Here is a 24951-nt window from a genome sequence, read left to right on the forward strand (position 1 = left end):
AGCAAATAATAGACATAACTAGATATATGTGATAGCAAATAATAGACATAACTAGATATATGTGAAAGCAAATAATAAACATAACTAGAGGCATAATTAACAACAGTAGCTATTCTACATATAATACATATTTCACAATTATTTTATTTATTAAAGTAGGAGAAAAGTATCCTTGAACAAACAGGACCTTGAAAGATAACAAACAGAACCTTGGTATGTCATATGTTATTTTCTAAGCGGAACACAATAAATATGGAAAATTATTTTTGCTATTTGATCTTTAACTTTTCTTTTTAAATCATTGATGCAATATATATATATATATATATATATATATATATATATATATATATATATATATATATATATATATACATATATATATATATATATATATATATATATATATATATATATATATATATATATAGATCTATAGTTTGTTGTCTTTGGGAAGAGCGGAAGGAAAAAAGTGATTCTTACGCCAACACATACGTCACTTTTAATTACTTTTGACTTTCGTCCAATATTCGCGTGTTGGACGAAAGTAAAAACCATTAATTTAATTACAAATAAATAGTTTTTTAAAAAACCACAAAAACTCAAATTTAAATGACCAGCAATGGAGTGTTGCTACATCGACTGACAAATAGCCTGACTCGCAAGGGAGTGCTGCTACATCGACTGACAAATAGCCTGACCCGCAAGGGAGTGCTGCTACATCTACTATCTTTAAGCCTGACCCACAAGGGAGTGTTGCTACATCGACTGAGGGTTTGGTTGGGGCAGGCAGTCTATCAATTATTAAAAAAAAATAATTCCGGGCTTGCATTTTAATTTTTACTTTTTGTCAACAAAATATGGAAAAACTTTTGGACAAAATCTGAGGGTTGTGTATATATATATATATATATATATATATATATATATATATATATATATATATATATATATATATATATATATAACCAACTGTGAAAAATAACCTCAGCCTAGACAGAGAAAAATTGTAGATACTGAAAATAATTTGATAAAATATAGTAAAATGGTTTAAAGATAATAAATGCCAGTATTAAAGCCTACATATTATTTCTGTCAGTATTTTTAAGCCTTCAAATAAAAAAAAAAGTTACCAATTTTTTAAAGCATTCTAATATCACAAAAAAAAGTAACTGGTTTATGATTTTTGCTTTAAATGATTCTCAAACTATTATGTTAAATAAATCAAGGTATTAAATAAAAAATTCACAACTTTAGAATATAGATCATTTTGTAAGCACAAATTAAACTTTGCCTGAAAAACAACAAAGTTTTACTTTAGTTCCACAACTATTTGCTTCATAAAATCATTTAAATGATAACTTTGATGACACATACCATACATGAAACATTATTTTGAATCATTCCTTAGAGACAACTTAGTATAATCCACAAATAATTTGAAGTGTAGACAACTTTATTAGTAGTTCTCTGTTTACCAGCAAACATTAATTTTTACCAACATTTGAACAAAATATGATGCATCCACATAATAAATGTTGATTACTGAACTGCTGCGATAAACAAACAAAAGATTGTATATAAGTTTATACTTATACTAAACCTTTTGTTTGTTTATCACAACTTATATATTTTTTGTTTTAAGAGATACATTATAAGGAAACATCTTATTCAAATATCAAATTTAGATTTCATTAGCAATTTTTGATATATTAGTTTAAACAATTTTTAAAGTGGTTTAAAATTAAATTTAATTACAACATCGTACTTTAAAATACGCTAATGACACAATTTAACTCTTAACAATGTAAAATATATAAGCTGTGTTAAAGTTACATTTATCAGTGATAAATGTTTTTGTTACACAATAAAAACTCATAACAAGACCTGAACACTAGGGTGTTGACTTTTAACACTTTTTATGAAATTTTTTGAAACACTATAGCATTAGTGGATGAGTATTTATGTATATTATTTGAATATATCTATTATTTGATTTAATTTTTTTTAAAAGTCACCCAATACAGCAATCATACATTAATGTTAAGCTATTTGAAAAGATAATATGTTATATTGGGTTGGTATATTATATATCAAATAAATCACAAAACAAAATAAATACAAACTAAAATCATCTCTGAAAACATTAACAAATAATAATAAATCATAATATATTTATAATATTACCTTTTATGCAAATCATAGATAATTAAATTTCATTCTGAAAAAGTATATTTTCAAATATTTGTCTTTTTTAATATAATGGAATGATTTCAGTAACACTTGATTTTTTAGAATGTCATTTAAACAAGAAAAATTGAACAAAGAATTTAGAAAAGAATAGATTTCAAATGCTACTAGAAAATGTGTAGTCAGCATGGACAATTTAAACAGTTTAAAAATGCCATCTTAAGCTACAGTGATTAGAAGATTCAAATCAATTGTGTGTTTAGAAAAGTCAAAGCTAAATTGAATCAAAGTAATTTGCTTAGAACTGAGAGAATTGTGGCAAAAATTTTCATTTCCTACTTTATCAATGCAATCTGTTCATCGTAAAGTAAAAAATCTAATAACAGATTATGATAAATATTTAAGAAAACCAAAAAAATAAGTTAACACTTCTTTTACTCGATTGTTTGATATTACAATTTGAAAGTTGTGTGGCTAACAAGTGAAAACAAAATTTTTTACAATATGCAGATATAAACACAAGGAAGAGCAGGCTATTGTTCTAATAAGGTAGCTGACCTAACAAAAATTCATCCATCAAAGAAAATCAGAAACATCCAAAATGAAAACTAATCTACAGAAGATACTGATATTAATACTGATTCTGGTACTATGGTTATTTAGACTAGTGGGTATGAATGTTTTGACACACCAATACCCAATACTAACTCCAGAGAGATAAGGTATTGCACAACTTCATCAGTTTTGAAATTATCAACAACAGCAAAGTTACCATCAAGAAAAGTTGCAGTGGTGTGCAATTTTTTAGTTAAAGATATTGATTAGATATAGATAATTTTTTAGTTTAGATATTGGATTAGATATAGACACACCTACTCAATGCAACTAAGGCATAGAACAAACAAACTCGTAAAAAAAAGTCGATAATTTTAAACAAATCCAAATGGTTGTTAGTGGCAAACCGAACAACTTTTTATTTATTGGTATTTAATTTATGCAAACAAAGAATTCATAATTAATAGCAAAATATTATAAACAACCGAAGCATCTCTTATAACAGTTTTGCAGGAGATATATCAATATAATTATAAAGATATCTTAAAGTGTTTGTTTGACATAACTTATGAACCTAATTACAATTTAATACATTTGTGTTGGTATATTTTAAAAAAATATGCTACTTTTAAAAGCAGATAGATTGAATTTTGTAATATATATATTTCATTATGCGCTGTGCTAGCAACAAAAAGTATTTATCTTAATTTTATCGACTGTTCAAATTTATCTTATTTGTATCGACTTAGTGTTCAAAGATATACGAATGTAATTTGTTTATAAAGTTTACCGCCTCTGTTATTTTATTGCTTACGCATTCTGAAAAAATAAATTATTTTTCAAGATGGCCGAATAAGTCCCGAGTATTTCAAAAAATGATACTAATACCGAAAACAGTTTTTTGAATGGAGCTAAAAGTTATGATTATTTATGCAAAAACGACTTTAGTAGAAAAATCAACACTACCATAGTTTATCTGAATCTAACGTGACATTATTGGTAAACATACTCATTTTGGTGTGGTATTGAAAATAATAACTTTAATTTTCATAAAAAAATGGTTTTTCATAGATAACTTTCCCAAATAATGTCTGATTATAAGTGTCACGTTACATTAATTGAAAGCAAACACCAATACGTGCTTTTATGAAAAAATCAAATCCATAGACTTATCCATAGCCAAGCCCAAGGTACTTTGTGTTGAAAATTACATCTTTTCTAAATAAAACTATGCTTTACAATTTGTTATAGTCGCATTACTTTTACCAGATTATAATAGTGGTTAAAATAATCTTTCCATACATACTAAATATGTCATACTCTTTGATGAAAAAACTTACATATATTGTAATTGAAAATACTTGTATTTTTGTTCAGAAAAATGTGTACCATGCCTTAGTTGCATTGAGTAATCATTCATCAATATATAAAGCAACTATGAGAGAAGCAAAAAACTTAAAAATGACATATAAAAAAAATTTTAAAAATGAAAACTGGTGCCTCCATTTTGATGGAAAATATTTTAACTATAATGAACACCAAGTAGTGCTTCTGAAAAATGTTACAAAAGAAATAAAATTAGCTATTCTTGTCTTAAAAGATGTTAAAGCACAATTTTTGATTGGTTGAAATTATTGACTCTTTTGATTTATGGAATTGTATAAAAATGATTTTAACAGATACAACTGCTGTTAATACTGGTAAAAAAAAGGGTACAGTAACTAGTCTACAAAAAAAAATTTAGTGACCTTGAATTTGATAATCCACAGTATGTTTCATGTCAACATCATATTCTGGACAGAGTTTTAAAGTTGGTGATTGATTCTGTATGTTCTGAAAAATCTACCTCACCTGACTTATGCTATTCTTTTGTTAAATTCATTCTTGAAAATTACAAAAACCTTGTCAAAGCATTTGACAAGCAGCCATTCTTTAAACTGCAAAATTTTAGGATTAAAATTTTAAGATGATATGAAATTGTTTTGTAATCTTTGCATATCTTTTTTATAAAGAAAATGAATATTTTCCTAAAATTAATTTTCCTAATACATTACCATCTCTTCACTGTGCAAGATTGAATTCAAGAACAATTTATGCATTTTCAAATTATTTTCTTGTTAACTCATCTAGAGAACAACTACAAGTAGTTTGTAATTTTGTGGTAATTAACTGGTAACTAGTGGCAACTGGCGCAAAATATGGTTTGGGAAACATATTTTTAATGAAAATGATTTTAATGATCTTGAAGAAGATATCAAGAAAGTTGGTAATTGCAAGAAAGCTCTAACTTGTTTGAAAACGCATTGGACTAAAGAACCATCAATTATTGCAAACATCCTGCACAGTAATATATGTGCTGAAAGAGCAATAAAAGTTGCTTAAGACTTGCCTCATTGTATAAACTCTGAGAAACTTAATTTAAAATTTGTTTTGTCTAATATTAAGATGTAACAAAAAAGAAAATTAATTACAAACTGCAAATAAAAGTTCAATATTGTTTTAATGATTAGAAATATTTTTGTTTTCTATTGGTGGGTGATCTTTTTAAAAAATTAATGTAAATGAATATGATTTTATGTTGTTATACCTAATTGTTCATTAGAAAATAATATAGAACATATGTGGTGTAAAAGAGTCAACACCCTACTGAACACATGTTTATATATTTTTATCTCGATTAAATTTTGAAAACCTTTTTTATGCTTATTGGCGGCCCCTATAACCAATAGCCATAGGCAACTATCTAGTTTATCTGAGTAGATGAAATAGGCCTGTGTATATATATTCTGCTGTGTCCATGAGTAAACGAACGATTCAAAACCTGTGTTGTTCTTTTGATAATATTTATATAAAGAGGATTTGTATCATTTATTATTTTCTTACTAATACAACTCAATTTTTATACACATACAAATTTTAAATCTGGCTTAGCTTTAAATGTGGCTTGATAATTTTTACATTATTTTCATTAAAATACCTAAATTTTACCAAAAATTTAGGTATTTTAAATGTTTGAATAGTTGCTAAAATGGAATTGATTTACCTATTATTGTTTTCTCATCTGTTTCCATCTGTTGTTGATACATTTGTTTTCTAAGAGAAGTTAACTCTTTTTCTTGAGATGTAAGCTGAATTTGAACAGTTTCAGTCTGATGCTGTGCAACATCTGCTACTTCCTTTAATTGGCTGCATTCATTGGTTAGCTGCGCTAGTTGTTCTTCTAGCTTTAGAATGCGCTGCTTATCGATACGATTTACTTCAGATGGAACACAATCTTTGGAAAAGATAAATAAATAAATATTATAATCAATTTCAAATCTGAAAAGTTTTCTAGTTAAAAATATAAAAATGTTATGCTAGAATTTCATTAACTTTAAATTCATATTTATTCATGAAAATATGTTATTTAAAAAGATATTAAATAAGATATGCAATTTATATTATGAGCTGGTAATAATTTAAAAACTAATAATTTTCTGTGTATTTTTCCTAAAAATTTTTTAAGACAACATCAATTTTTAATACATGGACATATGTAATTATTATTTTGGTCAAAAAAACAAGAATTTATTATTAGATTTTTTTTTAACTTTTAACAGTCTACTATTTTTCTTATTATAAACACTAAAATTTAAAAATTTGCTTTTATATGATGTTCAATAAAACAATTGTTTTCATTTTTCGATGTAGCATACCATTTTAACAGTATAGTCATTTTTTTTATTAATTTCTCCTTACCAAAGCTCCAAAGGGGGGCCTCAACAGTTTAGAAAACAATTCTACTTTTAAAATTTTTATCTTAGAATAGTTGTATCACATTAACAAATATATTACCACATTGTCTTGTAAAGTCTTTAACTATTTATCAAATAATTTCAGTATTTTTTTCTTCAATTACATACTTCATATTAAGTTAAAAATAAAAGTGAAAGAGTTGTCATTTTTTGTTTATTTTTCAAGTAGAAATATTTTTAGAAATATGTATTAACGTATAAATTGAATAAATGAGAATAAGCTAAAGAAAGATTTTTATTTTATAAATGAAATAACATAAAAACATATTAACGGTGTTATATTAATTTTTATATACTTAAATATACCAGTTTTATCATAAATTATATAAGCAGTACACTTGATTCATACAACAATCAGTACAATGAGCAGTACACTTGATTCATACAATAATCAGTACAATGAGCAGTACACTTGATTTATACAATAATCAGTACAATGAACAGTAAACTTGATTCACATAATAATCAAAACTGTATTTCACAATGAATTCCACAACTAGTTTAGATTATACCAATTTAAAGCGTTGTAAGCATTTAGTAAGCAGTTATTCACTCAAAGTAATCATATAATTTAATTATTAAGTTTAAATCTTAATAATTAGCATTAATAGTAATAAAGTAGTCCGTGGTCACACTAGTTAAAAAGAAAATATAAATAAAACTGTTGTTTTTATGAAATTTTGCATTTAATATTAAACAAAATTTGAAAGGGAATCTATAAAACTCAAACAAAATTAAATGGAAATTATTTGTAAAAGTTTAAAAAAACTTGAAAACATTAAAAAATAAAAAAATAAGTAAACAAAACATTATAAAAACCTGTAAAAGTTAAAATAAAATACACATAAAATAAATGTATCATTAAGTGAATATATATCATCAATATCTTTTTTAACAATAAAATTAAAAAACAGCAAAAAATTAGGCATGCATTGATTGCGTAAAAAATACACTGTCAAATGAAAAAAATTTTTTTTTCATCTTCAACTACTACAGCAACTTTACTAAAAAAAAAGACACTTTAATTGAAAAAATGGTTAATATATTACATATAAGAAAAGAGATTTATACATAATAAGACTACTTTAAAATGAAGAACTATAACTACTTTAAAAAGTAATTCACAACCCACAAAAAATCATTCACAAGAAAATTTTTGTTGTGCAGAAATAATGTCTAAGATAATTTTAATGTTTTAATCATTAATACTTAACCAATAAGAGTTAACAAATTGTTATTATTTATCCAGAGAAGGAACTGTAATATTGCAATTGTTACAACATTAGCTTGAGATTACAAACTTGCACTGTTTTGGTTTATAATGGCAGGAAACATATATATCTTAGTTTTTAGAAAACTTATTATAAAAGATTATAAAAGAGGAGTCAAACATAAAAAAATTGCCAACATAAGGGCAGGAGACCATGCAAAATATGTTGTTTCACTGACAGAAAAAGTACTTGTCGTGCCAAAAAGAATCTTTTTGACAGCCCTAATGATATCATTCAAAAACTAAAATTTTTTATGTCTCAAAATACAATTTGCATTCAGTTACAACTTTCAGGATGATTGAGCTTCAGAGCAGAAAAAAAATCTTTCATTTCTCCAAAGAACCAAAAAGCTAGAATTGAATTTGTAAATGCTCATAAAAACTGGATTATTAATGATTGGAAAAGAGTATTGTGGAGTGATAAATCAAAGTTCAATTTGAATGATTCTTATGGCAATTTGAAGGTATGTAGATCTAAAGGTGAACATTTAGATCCTAAATACATAAGAAGAACAGTCAAGCATGGTGGTGAGAAAAGTGCAATGGTTTGGGGTTATTTTTCTGGTTTTAGTGGTGTTGAGCCTATCCATCAAATAAATGGCATTATGGATCAATTTGTTTATTGTAATAATCTCATAGATAAAATAGTTCTTCATGGTGATAATAACTTTTTATGGATATTTCAACAAGACAATGACCCAAAACACACCTGTAAACCCATTAAACAATGGTTTAAAATGAAACAAATTAAAATAATAAAGTGGCCAGCTTAATCACATGATCTCAATTTAATTCAAAATTTATGGTACCACGTTGAACTTTCGTTAAAAAACAAAGGACCTTTCAATAACCCTGATGAGCTATTTAAAGCTATTGAAGTTACCTGAAATGATATTATACCATAAAAAGTTATTAAACTCATTTAATGCCGACAAGATGATTTATGATCCTAAAAAGTAAAGCATATACCATTAACTATTGATATTTTAGAGTAGTTATAAAAAAGTGGTTTTGGTAAACTACATGTTTATATTAAAATACCAATAAAAGCAAAAAAAAAATACTTCTTAATTTTTAAGTAGTCTTATTGTGTATAAATCTTTTTTCTTATATGTAATGTTAAGCATTTTTTTTCATTTAAAGTGTATTTTTTTTAGAAAAGTTGCTGTATTCAGTAACTAAAGTTAAAAAAAAAATTTTTTAATTTGGTTGCTAATGTTTTGGAGGACAGTGTATATAAACTGTTAATGAGAAAACAGTATGATTTTTTTCTTTCATAATAACATAAGCATACTTGCAAGTTGGTGACTTAGTTCTTGTTCAATACGCTGAGACTGTAAATTCAATTTAGAAATCTAAAAAATGTATGAAAAAATCAGATAAGTTTACTATATTTAAACAACAAACTGTTTTATAATAAACAACAAAGTTACATCAGCAAACTTTTTTTCCAAATCTAAATTTCTGGTTTCCAGTTCATTTACAAGACATTTAAGTTGCTCATATTTCTGTATTGCATGGTCAGCCTTTTCTCGCTCATTCAGCTCCTAACATAAAACTATTCTTTTAAAAATTTATCAAAAGAAACTCTGTTATACCTTAAAAATAATTTAAAATGCTTAAATGATCAATTTAACATAATGATTTAATAAGCAAAATACAATATACTTTAAGTTAACATGCAGGTTTGAAAACATACAAAATGTAATTATAATTTTTTGTTCATTTATGTAACTCAATACAGTAAAGAAAGTCTTTGTGTAAAAGTGCATGTTATAAATTGAAACATAAATGGTTTATAGACTACATTAAAGAATTTAAACTAGTATATGAAATTTAAATAAACAAAAAAATAAAAAAAAAGTATTGCCGTACCTTAACTATTAGAATAGAAAATATTCACATTCAATGAAAATCTTAGATTACAAAATAGCATTAAAGTGTTAAACACTGAAACAATACCAAAATTGTCAATTTTAGAATAATATAAACAAAATGGCAGAAATATTAAAGCGGAAATTTAAAAAAATTTTAAACTTATGATTTAGTAATGGGCATCTTTTTAAAACAAATCAGGGTGGCCAGTAAAGCCACCTTAAACTGTCTTGAGATAAAAGTTCAGCCTTATCAGCTTTTTACCTATCATCTTAATGAAATTTGCACCAATCACCTTTCAGTCAAAAGCTTAGCCCTATCTATTAGTCAGGACAATTCTTAATTTTAATCCAGTAGTTATGTTTTTGATCTGTTTTTTTTTCCAAGACTATAAGAAGACTCCAACAGAGTTAAAAAGCACCACAAAGGAGCATATAATTAAAAGTCAACATCATTTTTCTTACCAATGTCGCTTACATGGCTAAAGCAGACATTAAACCAGTGATTTTGAAGCCAGCACTCTAACAAATATACCGCGGCTACTTGCTAATGTACCATTCCAGTATTTTATATTTAAACTAATTAACACTCCAAATTATTTATTCAAAAAGTTTATAAAAGAAATATAAAATAAAGCCATAAAAAAAACAACAACCTTCATTTCAAGTGTTGCCAGTTTTCTTGCCAAAGAGGAGATTTCTTCAGACCTGTAGGTTTGCCCATCAACAGATTTTCCCACTTAGAAATAAAAAACTAGTTTCATGAATTTTCAAAAACCATTTTAAACTCTTAATTATTAAAAATAAAAAACCATTCAATTATTTCTAGAAAGAAATCTCTTGGTAACTTATTTTCTTGCAAAATATATTAAAAGATAGTATGTGTGTGTGTCTCTATATACATTTATATACATACACACTACTATCAAAGGTTTTTAAATCACCATTTAATAAAAGTAAAACTGATTATTAAAACTATCTTTTTAATAGTAAATACTTTTGAACAATACAAGATTTTTTGCAACAGAAACATAATAGAAAGTATAAACATTAAAAATTAAATTTTTATTTTGAATAACTTTATATTTTTTAAAGTAACCTCTTTAGATATTTAAAAATGCTGCACAAACATTCAGCATTCTTTCCACCAATTTCTTTAATTTAATTGGTGAAATTTTACACCAACACTGTTGCCAGTATTCTTAGAGTTGTTCTTGATTTATTGGTTACTTTTGTTAGAGATTTTCGGCTAGTTCATCCCATTAAAACTAATTCAGATTACAATGTGGTGACTGAGGAAGCAAATCCATGCATTTGATTACTTTGATATATCATTTGATAAATTACTTTGATATATTAGTTGATATATTACTTTGATATACCATACTTTGATTAACATACATGGATTTAATTGTGTAAAAATATAATTTTTACACATTTTTGTATTATTTTGTGTATGTGTATCCGACAATAATGAATTGCTTATAACTCTTTGTCCAGACAGACAAGCATCTTGCTGTAGAATGCTGTGATAATGGGTCTTATTGGGGTCTTACTGTTATTATAAGTCTTAACTAATTTTCTCAATTCTTGACAAAATCTCCTACTTTGGAGCAGCAAAGCAACTTCAAACTATATATATATATATATATATATATATATATATATATATATATATATATATATATATATATATATATATATATATATATATATATATATATATATATATATATATATATATATATATATATATATATATATATATATATATATATATATATATATATATATATACAGTGGCAAGCAAAATAATAGGTGCGAACCAAAAAATTAACAAATACGAGAATATCTTTGAAACAAATAAAATAAAAATTTGAATTTTTATTAGAACTTTTATTTTATTACATAAATAAACAGAAATTAATAAAAAATAAGTTATTAAATATATATAATATATTTTAATTTAAAAAAAATAAATTCCACACCGAGCAAAATAATAGGTGTAAAATAAAAAATGAAGATGGAAGTCAATAGGGTTGCAAATTATTAATATTTTGTTGCATACCCTTTATTTTTTAATACTTCTGTGGATCTTGACGGCATTGAATCCACTAGTTTTCTGCAAACTTCTACAGGAATGCTGTACCAAGCCTCCTGGAGTATCATCCACAGTTTATTTTTATTTTTTGGATTTTGTCCAGAAATTTTAAGTTTTAACTGCCTCCATAAATTTTCAATAGGATTTAGATCCGGTGACTGAGGTGGCCATTCTAAAACTTTTACATTATTGGTCGTAAACCACTCTTTCGCAGCTTTGGATGTATGTTTTGGGTCGCAGTCCTGTTGGAAATGCCAAATTATTGGCTTATTTTCTTCGGCAAATGGCAACATGACATTATTTAGTATGTCTACGTATGTATATTGGGTCATAATATCTTTGATCCAAAAAAGTGGCCTCACACCGTACCAGGAAAAGCAACCCCACACCATTATATTTCCTCCGCCGTGTTTCACTGTTTTCGCAGTGAAGCGAGGTGAAAGTTCTTGCTTTGATGGTCTTCTTACATACTGTTTTCCATCAGAATTAAATAAATTAATCTTAGTTTCATCACTCCACAAAATAATATGCCATTTTTTAGTCATATCTGGTCCCCGCGAAGCAATATGATTTTTTGCAAAAATTTTTCTTTTCATAATGTTCTTTATACCAAGTAATGGTACTTTCCTCTGAGTTCGAGCTGGCAACTTACTTTCTAAAAGCCTTCTTCTAACTGTTCAAACACTAATATTTTCATTAATTTCATTAAAAATTTTTGTTGGCTTGAATGGATTTTTTTTTGAAATGTGATCATCCGTACGCTGACACCTTTTGCGTGGTCTTCCTCTATTCTCACGTGATTTTTCTGGTTTTAAGGCATTTGTTTTGAGAACATCCCATCGTAACTGAAATTTCCTTGTAAGTTTTTCCTTGTTTTCTTAAATTTCTAATAAGTTTTCTTTCTATCGCTGTGCAATGTTTTCCTCATCCCATGTTATATCTAATTCTAATTCAATACAAATATGATATGTTATTATTTTATATAAGTTGCATGAATATTGACCTTACCTTTATATCAACAACAAATAAAAATAATAAAATGTTTTTAATCCTACAGCAAACAGGTTAAAATAAACACACACCTATTATTTTGCTCCACCGAATTTGTAGGTTAAATATATAAATAGGGTATTCCCCTCATAAATTTGTAAGAAATTGGAAATATACTGCTCTCTGTTATAATAAAATAAGCATAGTTTGTGTAGCAATCAGTTCCTATATGTCACTTTATAAAATATACTGTAATGTCAATTTAAGTGAAATTTATTATTCACACCTATTATTTTGCTTGCCACTGTATATATATATACATATATATATATATATATATATATATATATATATATATATATATATATATATATATATATATATATATATATATATATATATATATATATATATATATATATATATATATATATATATATATATATATATATATATAAACACACAGTCACTAAACAAACAGCAAAAAAAAAAAATTCTTTTATTATTTGATACTTATATATAAATTCAAATTAATTGTATTATTATTATTATACTATGATTTTTATAAAACATCTGAAAATAAATTTTGGAAACATATCTTCAGGTTTTAATTATTAAAACCTTGTGGTAATTTAAATATGTAAACATAACTCAAAATACTTTTAAAAATTGATTAAAAATCTTACTTTTGCTAAGAAAATCATTGAGTGTTTGCTGTAAAACATAATTTCGTTCCTTTTCTAACAACAAGTTTTCTTTAATTGTAAGATTTGTATGATTCAGAGCTTTAAGATCAGCCTAAAAGTGACAAAAAAAAAACTATTCATTTTTCATTTTTACTTTATTGAGTTTTTTCAAATAATACTGAATTTAAAATTTTTTTGAATAAAATATATTTTTTGAGGTGCCACAAGACCCTTAAACATCAAAGAGGTTCCATAATATAAATTATTTTAGGTTTTAGTAAATATAAAATGAGATTTTTAAATTAAAAACGAAAAAAAAGAATTCAACATGATTTTCTTTGATTATATATTTTTTTCTCTGTTTTTTATAAAATAATGATTATTTTTGAAATTTTTATATAATTTCACTTAATTTAGTAATATATCTCCGCGATTTCTTCTTATTTCCAGCATTGTTAGATCAAGTCTATTCATTCATCTTTATACAAGTGATTTTTTATACAGAGTTAAATTTTGTAGCTCTTCATTGAACTTGTTCAATTTTAAATATATCTTTCTAGATGTGGTCTCCATGCAAGCATAGCAAATTCTAAATGCGGGCAGATATAAAGGGTTTGTAGTCTTTTCCATATCTGCTTGTTGTTTGATTGAAATGTATGCTTCAAAAGTCCAAGTATTATTTGCTTTGGCTACTTTGTGATTTACATGTGCATGAGGTTTTAGGTCTTTGGATATAATAACTCCTAAATCTCTTATTATTTCAATTTTTTTTTAATTTTGAAAATACGCCCAATGGCATTTGTGATTGAGTATTCATGATGTGAGTTATTTTTACCTATATGCATAACCATGCACTTATTGATATTTAGTTCCATAAGCCACATGTTGCACCAACTTGAAATTTTGTTAATACTATCTTTAAGTTCTAGCAAATCTTTTAAATGTGTGTTACATTTTGTAGGCATCATTAGTTTAATATCATCAGTATAAATAAAACATTTAGTTTCGAGTTTTCTGGGTAAGTCATTTATGTATAATACAAATAGAGTTGGTCTGAGAACAGATCCCTGAGGTACACCACTTGTTACATTCACCCAATCCGATATATCATGACCCATAACTACCCTTTGCCTCCTATTCATTAGAAAAGCCTCAGTCCAATTCAGCAATTTTCTATTTAAGCCATAGATTGATAACTTAAGCAATAACCGTCGGTGTGGCACTTAATCAAAAGCTTTAGAAAAGTCTAAATATATCATATCAACACTACTTTTGCAAGCTAAACATTTTGTCATCAAATCTGTGCATTTGAGGATAATAAGATGTTCCATGATTTCACATGGAACCAATGTGATTGAGACCGGTTTGTAATTGGATGGTTCTAGTCTAGTCCCTTTTTAAAAATCAGGCTAACATTCGCTTTAGTGAATTCTATCCCAAGCATTTGGGATAGAACCACTATTATAGGATAGCTGAAAAATTAGTGACAATGGTAAAGAATATAATTCTGCGCACATTTTAAGACTTAAGGGCTGATTTCATCTCCACCAATCGACTGGAAAGGATTAAGTTTTGACAAGTAGGATTGCATTTCATTAATCGTGAAAGTTATATTGTCTGTTGGTTTAATAACCAATTGAGATTCAAAGAAGGGCATGCACTCAGATTCATCTTTTTGTATGAAAACTGATTGAAATTGTTTGTTCAGTGTGTTAGCGTTATCTTTACCTATTATTAAAATACTACCATTTTGATTTCATAATGCATTAATTTTGTAAAAATATTTAATTGCTTAACTTTCACTTATATATGAATTCATACATTTAGGATTATTTTTATCATTTGCTAAATCCATTTCATATTTTTAAACACATTTTTTTTTTTTTTTTTAACTGAGATACTGTACTTAATTTATTTGATTAATGATTTAGACGCCCATTTTAAAGCCTTATTGCGATGATTTTTTTGAACTGATTTTTTTTCTTAATAACTTGTTTTACTTCATAATCTTCGATGTTTTGACATTTTTTGTTCACACATTTTTTGTGTTTGATGCACCATTCTTCATATTTAGCTACAAACAAACTATAACTCTCTTTAACATTTTTATTTTCAAACAAGATTAGCCAATTTGTTTCACCTATATCTTTATTCATATTTATACAGTTTCCATTTTTAAAATCAAGATTTTTACTTGCAAATTGTTTATCATGGTTAGTACTTATCACATAGTTATATTGAAGTATTAGGTGACCTCGATATGCATTTCCTAATAAAGGAAGACTGTTTATGTATTCAATTCTGTGCTTGTTTTTTACTAAAACTAAATCAAGTAAGCTATATGATGCCATGCTGGAGTTCTGATACATTGGTGTAATTACCATTTGTACCAGAAATTCATTTATTGTATCTCAAAAATCATTCTCTATGCTATTTATCTTTGATATGTATTTCTGAAAACCAATTCAGATTTGGATAACTAAAATTTCCTGTTATAAGTAAGGCATCAAGAGGTTGTTTGGCAGCCTAAATAAACCCAATATGGATAAATACATCCAACCAACACAAATATAGATCCATTTTACATTGACACTGTATTTATTCTATATAGTATAATTAGTATCACATAATTGTTGTCAATTTTGTATGCAGAAATATAATATCAGACATATATAGGTACTCTGCCTCCATGACTACCTATATTGCGTTTAAACAAGTTATACTTTAATAAATTGGAGCAAAAAGTTGAATGAAACCACGTTTCCATTTTACATATTAGATGTGATTGGTATTGTTCAATCAAAACTGAAATTTCATCTATTTTTGCTTGATGATGTTGCATTTTGCATGTTAAATAACAATGTTGCATTAGTGTACATACAGTTTATTGTTATTTGAGTCAATATTGATGCTGTTTGCTTTAAAATGTTTTCTTGTGGGAGTTTCTGAGAAAAGTATGGTTGCTTTATTTTTAGTATTGATTTTTCTTATTTTAGATTTGATCCTGGGATTGTTGTTGGTATGGTTGATGTTGTTGTTAATGGTATTGCAAGTAGTTTTGTTTTGGTATGGTTGGTATTGTTGTTGATAAAACTGTGGTTGTCTTTATTGAATTTTTTGATAATATTGTTGTTTGCCTTTATGCTGATCAAGTTGTTCTTGCTTTCCAACCCAATCGGAATAACCTGTACATTGTTGATAATGTCTGTTTTTACTAAAGCTTGATGTATATGAGAAAATCGTATTTGGTAGTTGTTTGTGAAATGCCTTAATTGTTGTTGAATGCTTTGCATATTTTGTAATTTTACATGCTGCAATTGCAACATTTCCAGTTTATTTCCAGCTAATAAATTTCCAATTACCAGCTAATAAATGGGTGTTTGTTTGAAGCTTCGTTTTGGGTCCTATGCAACAGACCCTATCATATAGGAATTGTTTAACATATTATTAATATTTAGAGCTTAATTAAACTTGTTCTTTTGCTTAAGGAGACAATTAAACTCAAATTGTTTAGCTGGTGTTCAGTCTAGATTTAAGTAGCATATATATAATATATAGCATAAACACGCCTTTGAGGTTAGTGTTTATATTTGAGCTCCAACATGACATACTTTTGAAAAACATTTTTTTGATAATATTAGGGACCTGTTTTATGTTTAAGGGCCTTTTTTAAATACAAAAAAAAAAACTTTTGTATTTAAAAATTGTTCAAATCCAATATTATTTTATTATATAGAACACATTTAGGAGATGTCAGCAGACATTTTCAAATAAAGTTATTTTTAGGACCACCCTAATGTATATATCTATCTATCTATCTATCTATATATATATATATAAGAACATAGAAGAACATAGCAATTATAAAGTAGTAGAAAATCACTTAAAAAATTTTTTTTCATTTAACACTGTGTTTCATCAATAAAGACTCATCAGATTTCTGATGAGTCTTTATTGATGAAACATAGTGTTTAGTGAAAAAATTTTTGTTAAGTGATTTTCTACTACTTTATATATATATATATATATATATATATATATATATATATATATATATATATATATATATATATATATATATATATATATATATATATATATATATAAAGATTAATAATTGTGTGTCCATATACATTGTTATAATTATTTTTATCAAAAAAACGTTCGCTTGTAAACCATATTTTAATCAATAAATCATATTATCAATATTAGGGTTAATGATTACAGAAATTATTATCAATAAATAAATCTTATTAAATTTATTATCAATAAATAATCTTAATAAACTATTATCAATAAATAATTATATCAATAAATAAATATTATCAATAAATAACTATTATCAATAAATAAATCTTAATAAATTTATTATCAATTAATAAATCATATTTTCAATCTTAGGGTTAATGAGTTAATGATTACAGAAATTATTAGAAAAACACTTTGGAGGTGTGATTATACACAAACAATAGATAAATTAAGTAAACTATTAAAAAATTTTAGTTTTGTCTGATAGAAGTGTAAAATTTTTTACAAATTTGATAAAAAAACACCTTTAATATAGTTTCAAATAGGATTTTTTGCCTTATAACATATATCTTTTATGTTACTAAAAAAAAAATATTAATATAAATATGATTCTATTGTAGAACACCAACTAAGTAACAGGTAAAATTTAATTCTACTTTTTAATATCATTTCTAATATTTAATATAATCATTAATTCTAATAATTATTTCTATTTAATTCTATTATATTTTTTAATATTATTTCAAAGTTAAAATGTTTCTTTAAATACTTGACAAATGTTTGCTGTTCAACAATGCAATACAAAAAATGAGATTTCTTTCTGTTATATCTTTTTCAGAGATCTTTAAATATTGAATAAATCATTCAATTTTGGTGAGGCAAATCAAAATCATACCAATAAAATGGGTATGTGCTTGAGTACAACTGAATTTCACACAAAAAGTTGGCAATTTTAAGATCACAAGAAACTTTGAATCTAACACTACTTGTGCTAAATCTAGCAAGCTTTAATGCTTTTGAAGGATTCTGCAAAATGCTTTTGAAGGTTCTGCAAAAATAATAACTAATTTAGTGTCTTAAGCTGTCAAAACTTTTGTAAAGAGTTTATGACAGCTTAAACTTAATTTAAATGATTCATCAGTTTCATATAATGTGTTAATAATACTCATTTTCAAAAATGATCCACCCCCATCAATTCCAGGTTTGATGAGATAATTTGTCAAGTGTTCCCTTTAAAGCAAAACACAATTGCTTATTTTTTACAATTACAATGAACAATGTCTATAATCTCTGCTTCTGTGTTATGCTTTTTAAAAAAATAACTTTTGAAATTGTCAACATCAGATAATGATGTTTTAGTAGTTTACAATAATAGTTTATTTATATAGCGGACATATGAATGAAAGAATTTGAAGCAAAGATTGAACATAAACATAATAGATAACACAGGTACAGGGATTATAAGAAAAATAATGTCAATAGAGGCCGATGGAGATGCCCAATAATATAACGACGAGAACTACAAATACTTAGACTTAGAAGATTAAGAACCTTCAATTAAAAATACTGATGTAAATTATTCAAATAAAATAACATCGATACGTGCATCAGGTAATTTTTATCATAAAATGTATACTGCAACATGCGTGTTGTTTATTAATTTATGGAAAAAACTGTTTAAGTATTTTTTCTTTTTTTGTTAATATTATTGTAGGTCTTCTAAATCTGACATTGATGGTAGGTAATAAAAGTTGCAATTCTTGTTGAGAATGAATCTCAGCAAAAAACACCAAGCAATGATAAAAAAAAGAAAATAGACAATGCACTACTCATGCCTTGATCTGATTCAATTTTTGTCAAAAACGGAAATTACTTATAAACATTATAGGACATGTTAATAAACATGTCCTAATTGCAGCTAAAACTCCTCTCAGTGTAAGGGCCAGTTTAAGCTATTGAGATCAAACAATGTATATAGCCAGCATCATAAATTATCTAGGAGTTGATATAAAAAAAATTGAGATAACAAGTCAGATTGAAATGTTATGAGGATATTCAAAATAAAAAAATTAAAAATTAAATTAGACAGAATTATATCGAGGATATAAGAGGAAAATATCTTGTTCTTGGCTTTATTGGCAAACTAGTTACACATTTGTAGAAGGAAACCCAACAAACAATTAAAAGAGATTTAGCTGTTTCTGTGACTGTTACTTGTCCTGAATTTCAACACAAGGACAATCTTTTCTTAGGAATTGTTCCGAATGACACAGATAAAGCACCTGATCAGGCCTAATTAATTCAAAATTTATTAGAATATTTTGAAGTTTCAGACAAAGTATTTGCTGTGCATTGATGCAATGGAAAAATTATGTCCCGTTTTTATCCACTTGCGTTGCCTTTTCTAGTTTTAAAAGTTTGAGAATCTTTTCATAACCCTGAAGAAGATTACAGGCATCTTGCAGAATACTTAGCTTTATACCTTAATATTCAGTCTGACAAGCTAAAAAACTTTAGGATAGGTCATGAAGGTCATGAAGGTAGGTTCTTGGCAGAGGCTTTGTATCACATGGCTTTGGAAGTGACACTGATAGTTATAAACTATTCAAATTAAGACCAGAAGATTCTACTCTCTAGAGTTTGTTTTAATGATTGTTATACTTTATGCTCCAGGGTTTTTTGGAAAAATAAAAATAAAAACATTTTCAGAAAAAGAAGAAAAAAAAGAATAATGAAAGAAAAGACTGCTGTTAAAAATGTTTGAAAAGTGTAAAAATATTACCCCTAATGTCACCCTGATGTGTGTGTACATATATATATATATATATATATATATATATATATATATATATATATATATATATATATATATATATATATATGTATATATATATATATATATATATATATATATATATATATATATATATATATATATATATATATATATATATATATATATATATATATATATATATATATATATATATATATATATATATATATATATATACACACACACACATATGTATAAACATTAGGGTGACATTTTTTTTACACTTTTTTAATTTTTTTCAAAAAAATAGCAAATACACTGTGTAAATACCTGTTCTCCATCTATGTATTAGCTTTTATTGAAAATTTTAGCTTACTAGGATCATTGGAAGAGATAAATTAGTTTATAGCAGTTTATCAATAGTTTGAATCAGTTTTTGGCATTATATACTAACAAATGTATGTATAAAAGCATATGTTAATTTGTATAACTACTGTTTTATATTATTATTATTATTATTATTATTATTATTATTATTAACTTAATTATTAGCAACTTTTTGTTAATTATCTATTTGAGATAATAAACAAAAAAGTTTAACAAATGACACATGTTTGCATTTCAAATAACAAAATTTATTTCCAATTAACAAGATCTTTCTGATAAACATTCTTTGAAATCTGTTTTTGATTTTCTTTAACAACCAGTAAAAGGTTTTGTCTCTGACCCTAAGAGTGTGAAGCGTTTACAAATTTCTTGTAAGAGGTAATGGAGTCTAAATCTTCTTTATTCTGGTATGCCTCCAACCAAACCTTTGTTTCCTATACTCCAAAATGACAAAAAAAAAACCAGCTTTCACAGGTAACAACTTTGCAAAGTTTTTTATTTTTATCTACTAAAACAGGAAGTGGTACCATAATTAATTTCACTAATGTTAGGCCTTGTGCCTTCAAAATGTCAGTTTTTTTAAAAATTTCAAGGTCTGAATTAGCAAGAACCATGACTACCTTTTTAGGTAAAAGATACCAGGAGAGAGATAGTGATTGCTCACTCCTTTAGCAAGAGGTAGTGACTACCTCTTTAGGTAAAAGATACCATGAGTGAGATAATAAAGTGATAAAAAAATATAATGATAATCACAAGATTTCAGTTTAAAAGATAAAAGTTTCTTCATGCCCAAGCTTTTGGAAAGACTGTGCTCAAATTTATTTTGAAATAATAGGATTTAGTTTCTTTATAACAAGTTTTTGGTGATGGCTACTTTTGACTATTTTTATTACTTGCATCAAATCAAACAGTCAAAACAATTTGTTTCATACAATTGTAATTTTTAAAAAAACAATTTTTATTTATTTCATTGTGAGATAACTGTTTTTAGAATAAAAAATTCGTCACTTCAGAGTTTATAGCCTTTTGAAGGTCAAGTATGTATAGAAGTTGTAGAGCTTCAGCTGTATTTAAGATATCTAGTCAATCATCAAATAAAATAAATTGTTTTTCAATGCATTAATCTTTTATTTATACCAGATTTTGTCATCAATTTAGGTCAGCAAAAAGTGACAACTTATTTAAATCAAAGATTTGAACAAGTTGTCACTTTTTGAAACACTTACAAAATGCAGGCACACAGTTCATTGTTTAAATACTTAATTGTATTTAATTTTATATTGTATTAATTATTCAATTCATTTTGTATTAATAGGAAAAAAGTATTGCATTAAAAATTAGATTCAAAAACTGGCTAAAAATGAATATAAACTATTTGTTAATGTTTACATTACTTATATACCAAAACTTTTTGATTAGAATTAAAGTTTATAAAGAAATAAATTTATTAGAAAACAAAAAAATTTTAATCGTTTTATTTTTTTTTTGTAGTTGCTTTTGTTAACTTGAATTTGCGAGTTTTAATGAAAGTTACTAAAAATAATGCATTTTTTCAAAATTGACAAGGCTCGCTATTTTTTACTTTGGTTGGCTGAAATTTTACAAGAGCTCATATTTTTTACTTGTTTTGCTTACTAGCGGGTTACTAAAATTGAATTTCAAAAAAGTATGAAAATCACTCCACCCTAATGAATATCTTTAATTTCATTTACGCGTTTGGATGTTGAAAAACAATATGTATATACATATTTTTTTTTTCTGCTACTATTCTACTTTCGTTATGTAAAATATGTTGCTATTTTATTTTACTTATGAATACGATTATTTTAGTAATACTTTTTGAATCGGCTTAACAAAAAATTCAGAAGTAATTTTTTCTTCTATTTTTTACCGGCTTTGTTTGATGCTTTTCACGACGGTTTTAAACGCGAAAGTATTCCTTAAGGAAAACTTTTAACAAATTCTGATATTTTTTTTTTTTTTTTTTTTTTGTGTGTGTGTAAAGGAGGAGGGGGAGGGGGGTTAGTACTTTAATCTAAAAAGAATAAATTTAAATCATTTTAATCATAAAAATTCTTAAACTATTTAATTAAATTCCTACTTTTATTTCCGAAAATCGTTTTAAGTTTTCTAAAAAGTAATCCGCAAGTGAGTTTTTTTTAAAAATAACAATGCATTATTAGTTCATTTTTAAAAGTCTTTAGAAGGAATTATTATTTAAAATACAACGCAGGCATATTCGGAAACTCTTTTCAGGCACAGATAAGGCGCAAGCTAAGATAAAAAAAATCTGTTTAAATTAGCAAAAAAATGCGCAATCTGATTCGTTAGTTTTAAAATACAGGCACGCGCGCTTTTGCTAAAAAGCTTAAAAAATTTTTGCTAAAAAAATTAAAATCTCAAAATCAAATTCAAATGTTATAAAACATATTAAAGTGAAATGAAATTGAATATGAAATAATCATATAGATAAATAATATAACATAAAAATTAGAATATTACTATCGACTTTTTTCAAAGTATCAAAATACTTCTTTTTTCAAAACTTAAAATAATTGTGATATTCATAATACAAAAAGTAAAGATTCAAACTTCTAAAAAGGTGGAATAGTTTCCATAGACGTAAAAAGCACAACAGTTGTTTAAAAAACTATTAAATTGATGGTGAAACTAGATTATGCTGTGTTTTCCTATTATAGATATACGTTTTAATATTTGAACGAGTAATATCAGAAGAATATTTATAATTAGGTATAGTTTATTTCCACAAGTCCGATCATTTCTCGCTTAGCTAGCAAAGTAAAATTATTAGCAATTTTACCCTAATTACCTGCCGCTTGTATATCAATGTAATTACCCAAAATCGTACGGATGCATACAGGAAGATGTATTAATAATCAATATCATGAAGCGATTAAAAATTTAAAAGATATTGAAATTAAATTTTCCTTTTTGCGATTTGTTTTTTTTTTAGTAAAAAAATAACCTTACTTTTTTTTTCTAAACTATGTTAATCTGGTACTCAAATAAAATAAGAATAAAACAACTTTTTTTTTAAATGTCTACTCTCACCCTCTAAATGTGTTCTATATAACAAAATAATAGTAGAATTAAGGTGGTAGGCCTATGAAAAACTTTTTTCAAGCATCAAAGTTATATTTACAATAAAACTAAGCAGTTGTTAACAATATTTACGAAACTAAACATAAAATCAAAACAATATATAAAAAAGTGCCTCGCTTGCCTCGAAATTTTATTAAAAAGTGTGAAAAAAACGTAAACTTCAAAACACAATTTCTCAAAAATGACAATAAATCAAAACTCCAAATTTGGTATGGTAGTTCTACATGTACAAAATTCATTTGTCATAGGATTTTTAAATTTGTCTCCTTAGTTCAGATTATATTAACTTTTAAACTTGAATATATATTTTAATGAAAAAACTCTGGCAGGTGAACCCACATTGTAGCACCTCCAAAAAAGAAAATTTAAAAATCTTTTGACAAATGAATTCTACATGTATGAAGAACATATCCTGAAAATTTAAGCCTAATTGCTTAATTTAAACTGGAGATATTATGTTTTAAAGTTTAAAAAAAAAATAAAAATCTCAAAATGAGAAAAATCAAGTCAAAAATTAAAAATCAAAATTTATGTCAATAAGCACTCCTTAAAAGCTAACAGAGCTATATGAATCTGTTTTTTCAGTATCAAAGTATTCCTTATGAAGACATCTACATTTTTTCTATGCTTTTTGCATATTGAAGTTGATTTACAACGCTTGTTTACAATGCGCTTTTGGTCCTTTACAACCAGTTTTGGAATGGTCACTGATCCTTACATTTTAAAGTAACTTAAAACAGATTTTAACCCATCTCCACCATCTTTAAAATAAACTATTGCAGAGTTTATGCAAAATTCAAATATTCTTCTACTTACAAAAATGTTTTTAGGACAACGAGTCCATAAAATTGAATAAAATGCTTCGTTTGAATTTTGGGTTTGACCATGCAAACATTTTCTTTTTATACTACAACCAATATAAACAATTTAATATGACAATTATTATAAAAAAATTCGACTTAAAAGCATAACCAAAAACACAGCAGATATATATTATATTGGAAAAAGAAGCTTCACAAGATTTGTTATTTTGGCCATCTAATTTGAGTTTAAAAAGGTCTCAACTTTTCGTTGCTATGGCGTTGCTAAGGCAAATGAACACACTTGCTAATAAAATATGTTATTTTAAACCCTTTTAGTTTGATCAAACCTAAACAAGTCATATATCAGCAGATA

At 25.7% G+C, this 24951-nt stretch overlaps 1 protein-coding gene across 1 annotated transcript in view; it reads right to left on the minus strand.

Moving 5' to 3' along the window:
- Positions 1 to 24951, minus strand: part of LOC100199520 (centrosomal protein of 290 kDa) — a 116932-nt gene that overhangs the window by 55380 nt on the left and 36601 nt on the right. The window contains exons 31-35 of the mRNA XM_065813716.1: positions 13461 to 13572; positions 10340 to 10422; positions 9243 to 9356; positions 9104 to 9164; positions 5789 to 6019 (exon numbers count right to left, since the gene is read on the minus strand). Of these exons, the coding sequence (XP_065669788.1) occupies positions 5789 to 6019; positions 9104 to 9164; positions 9243 to 9356; positions 10340 to 10422; positions 13461 to 13572 (601 nt within the window). The remainder of the gene's footprint in view (positions 1 to 5788; positions 6020 to 9103; positions 9165 to 9242; positions 9357 to 10339; positions 10423 to 13460; positions 13573 to 24951) is intronic.

This window comes from Hydra vulgaris, chromosome 12 (genome assembly GCF_038396675.1).
Source record: "Hydra vulgaris chromosome 12, alternate assembly HydraT2T_AEP".
NCBI lineage: Eukaryota > Metazoa > Cnidaria > Hydrozoa > Anthoathecata > Hydridae > Hydra > Hydra vulgaris.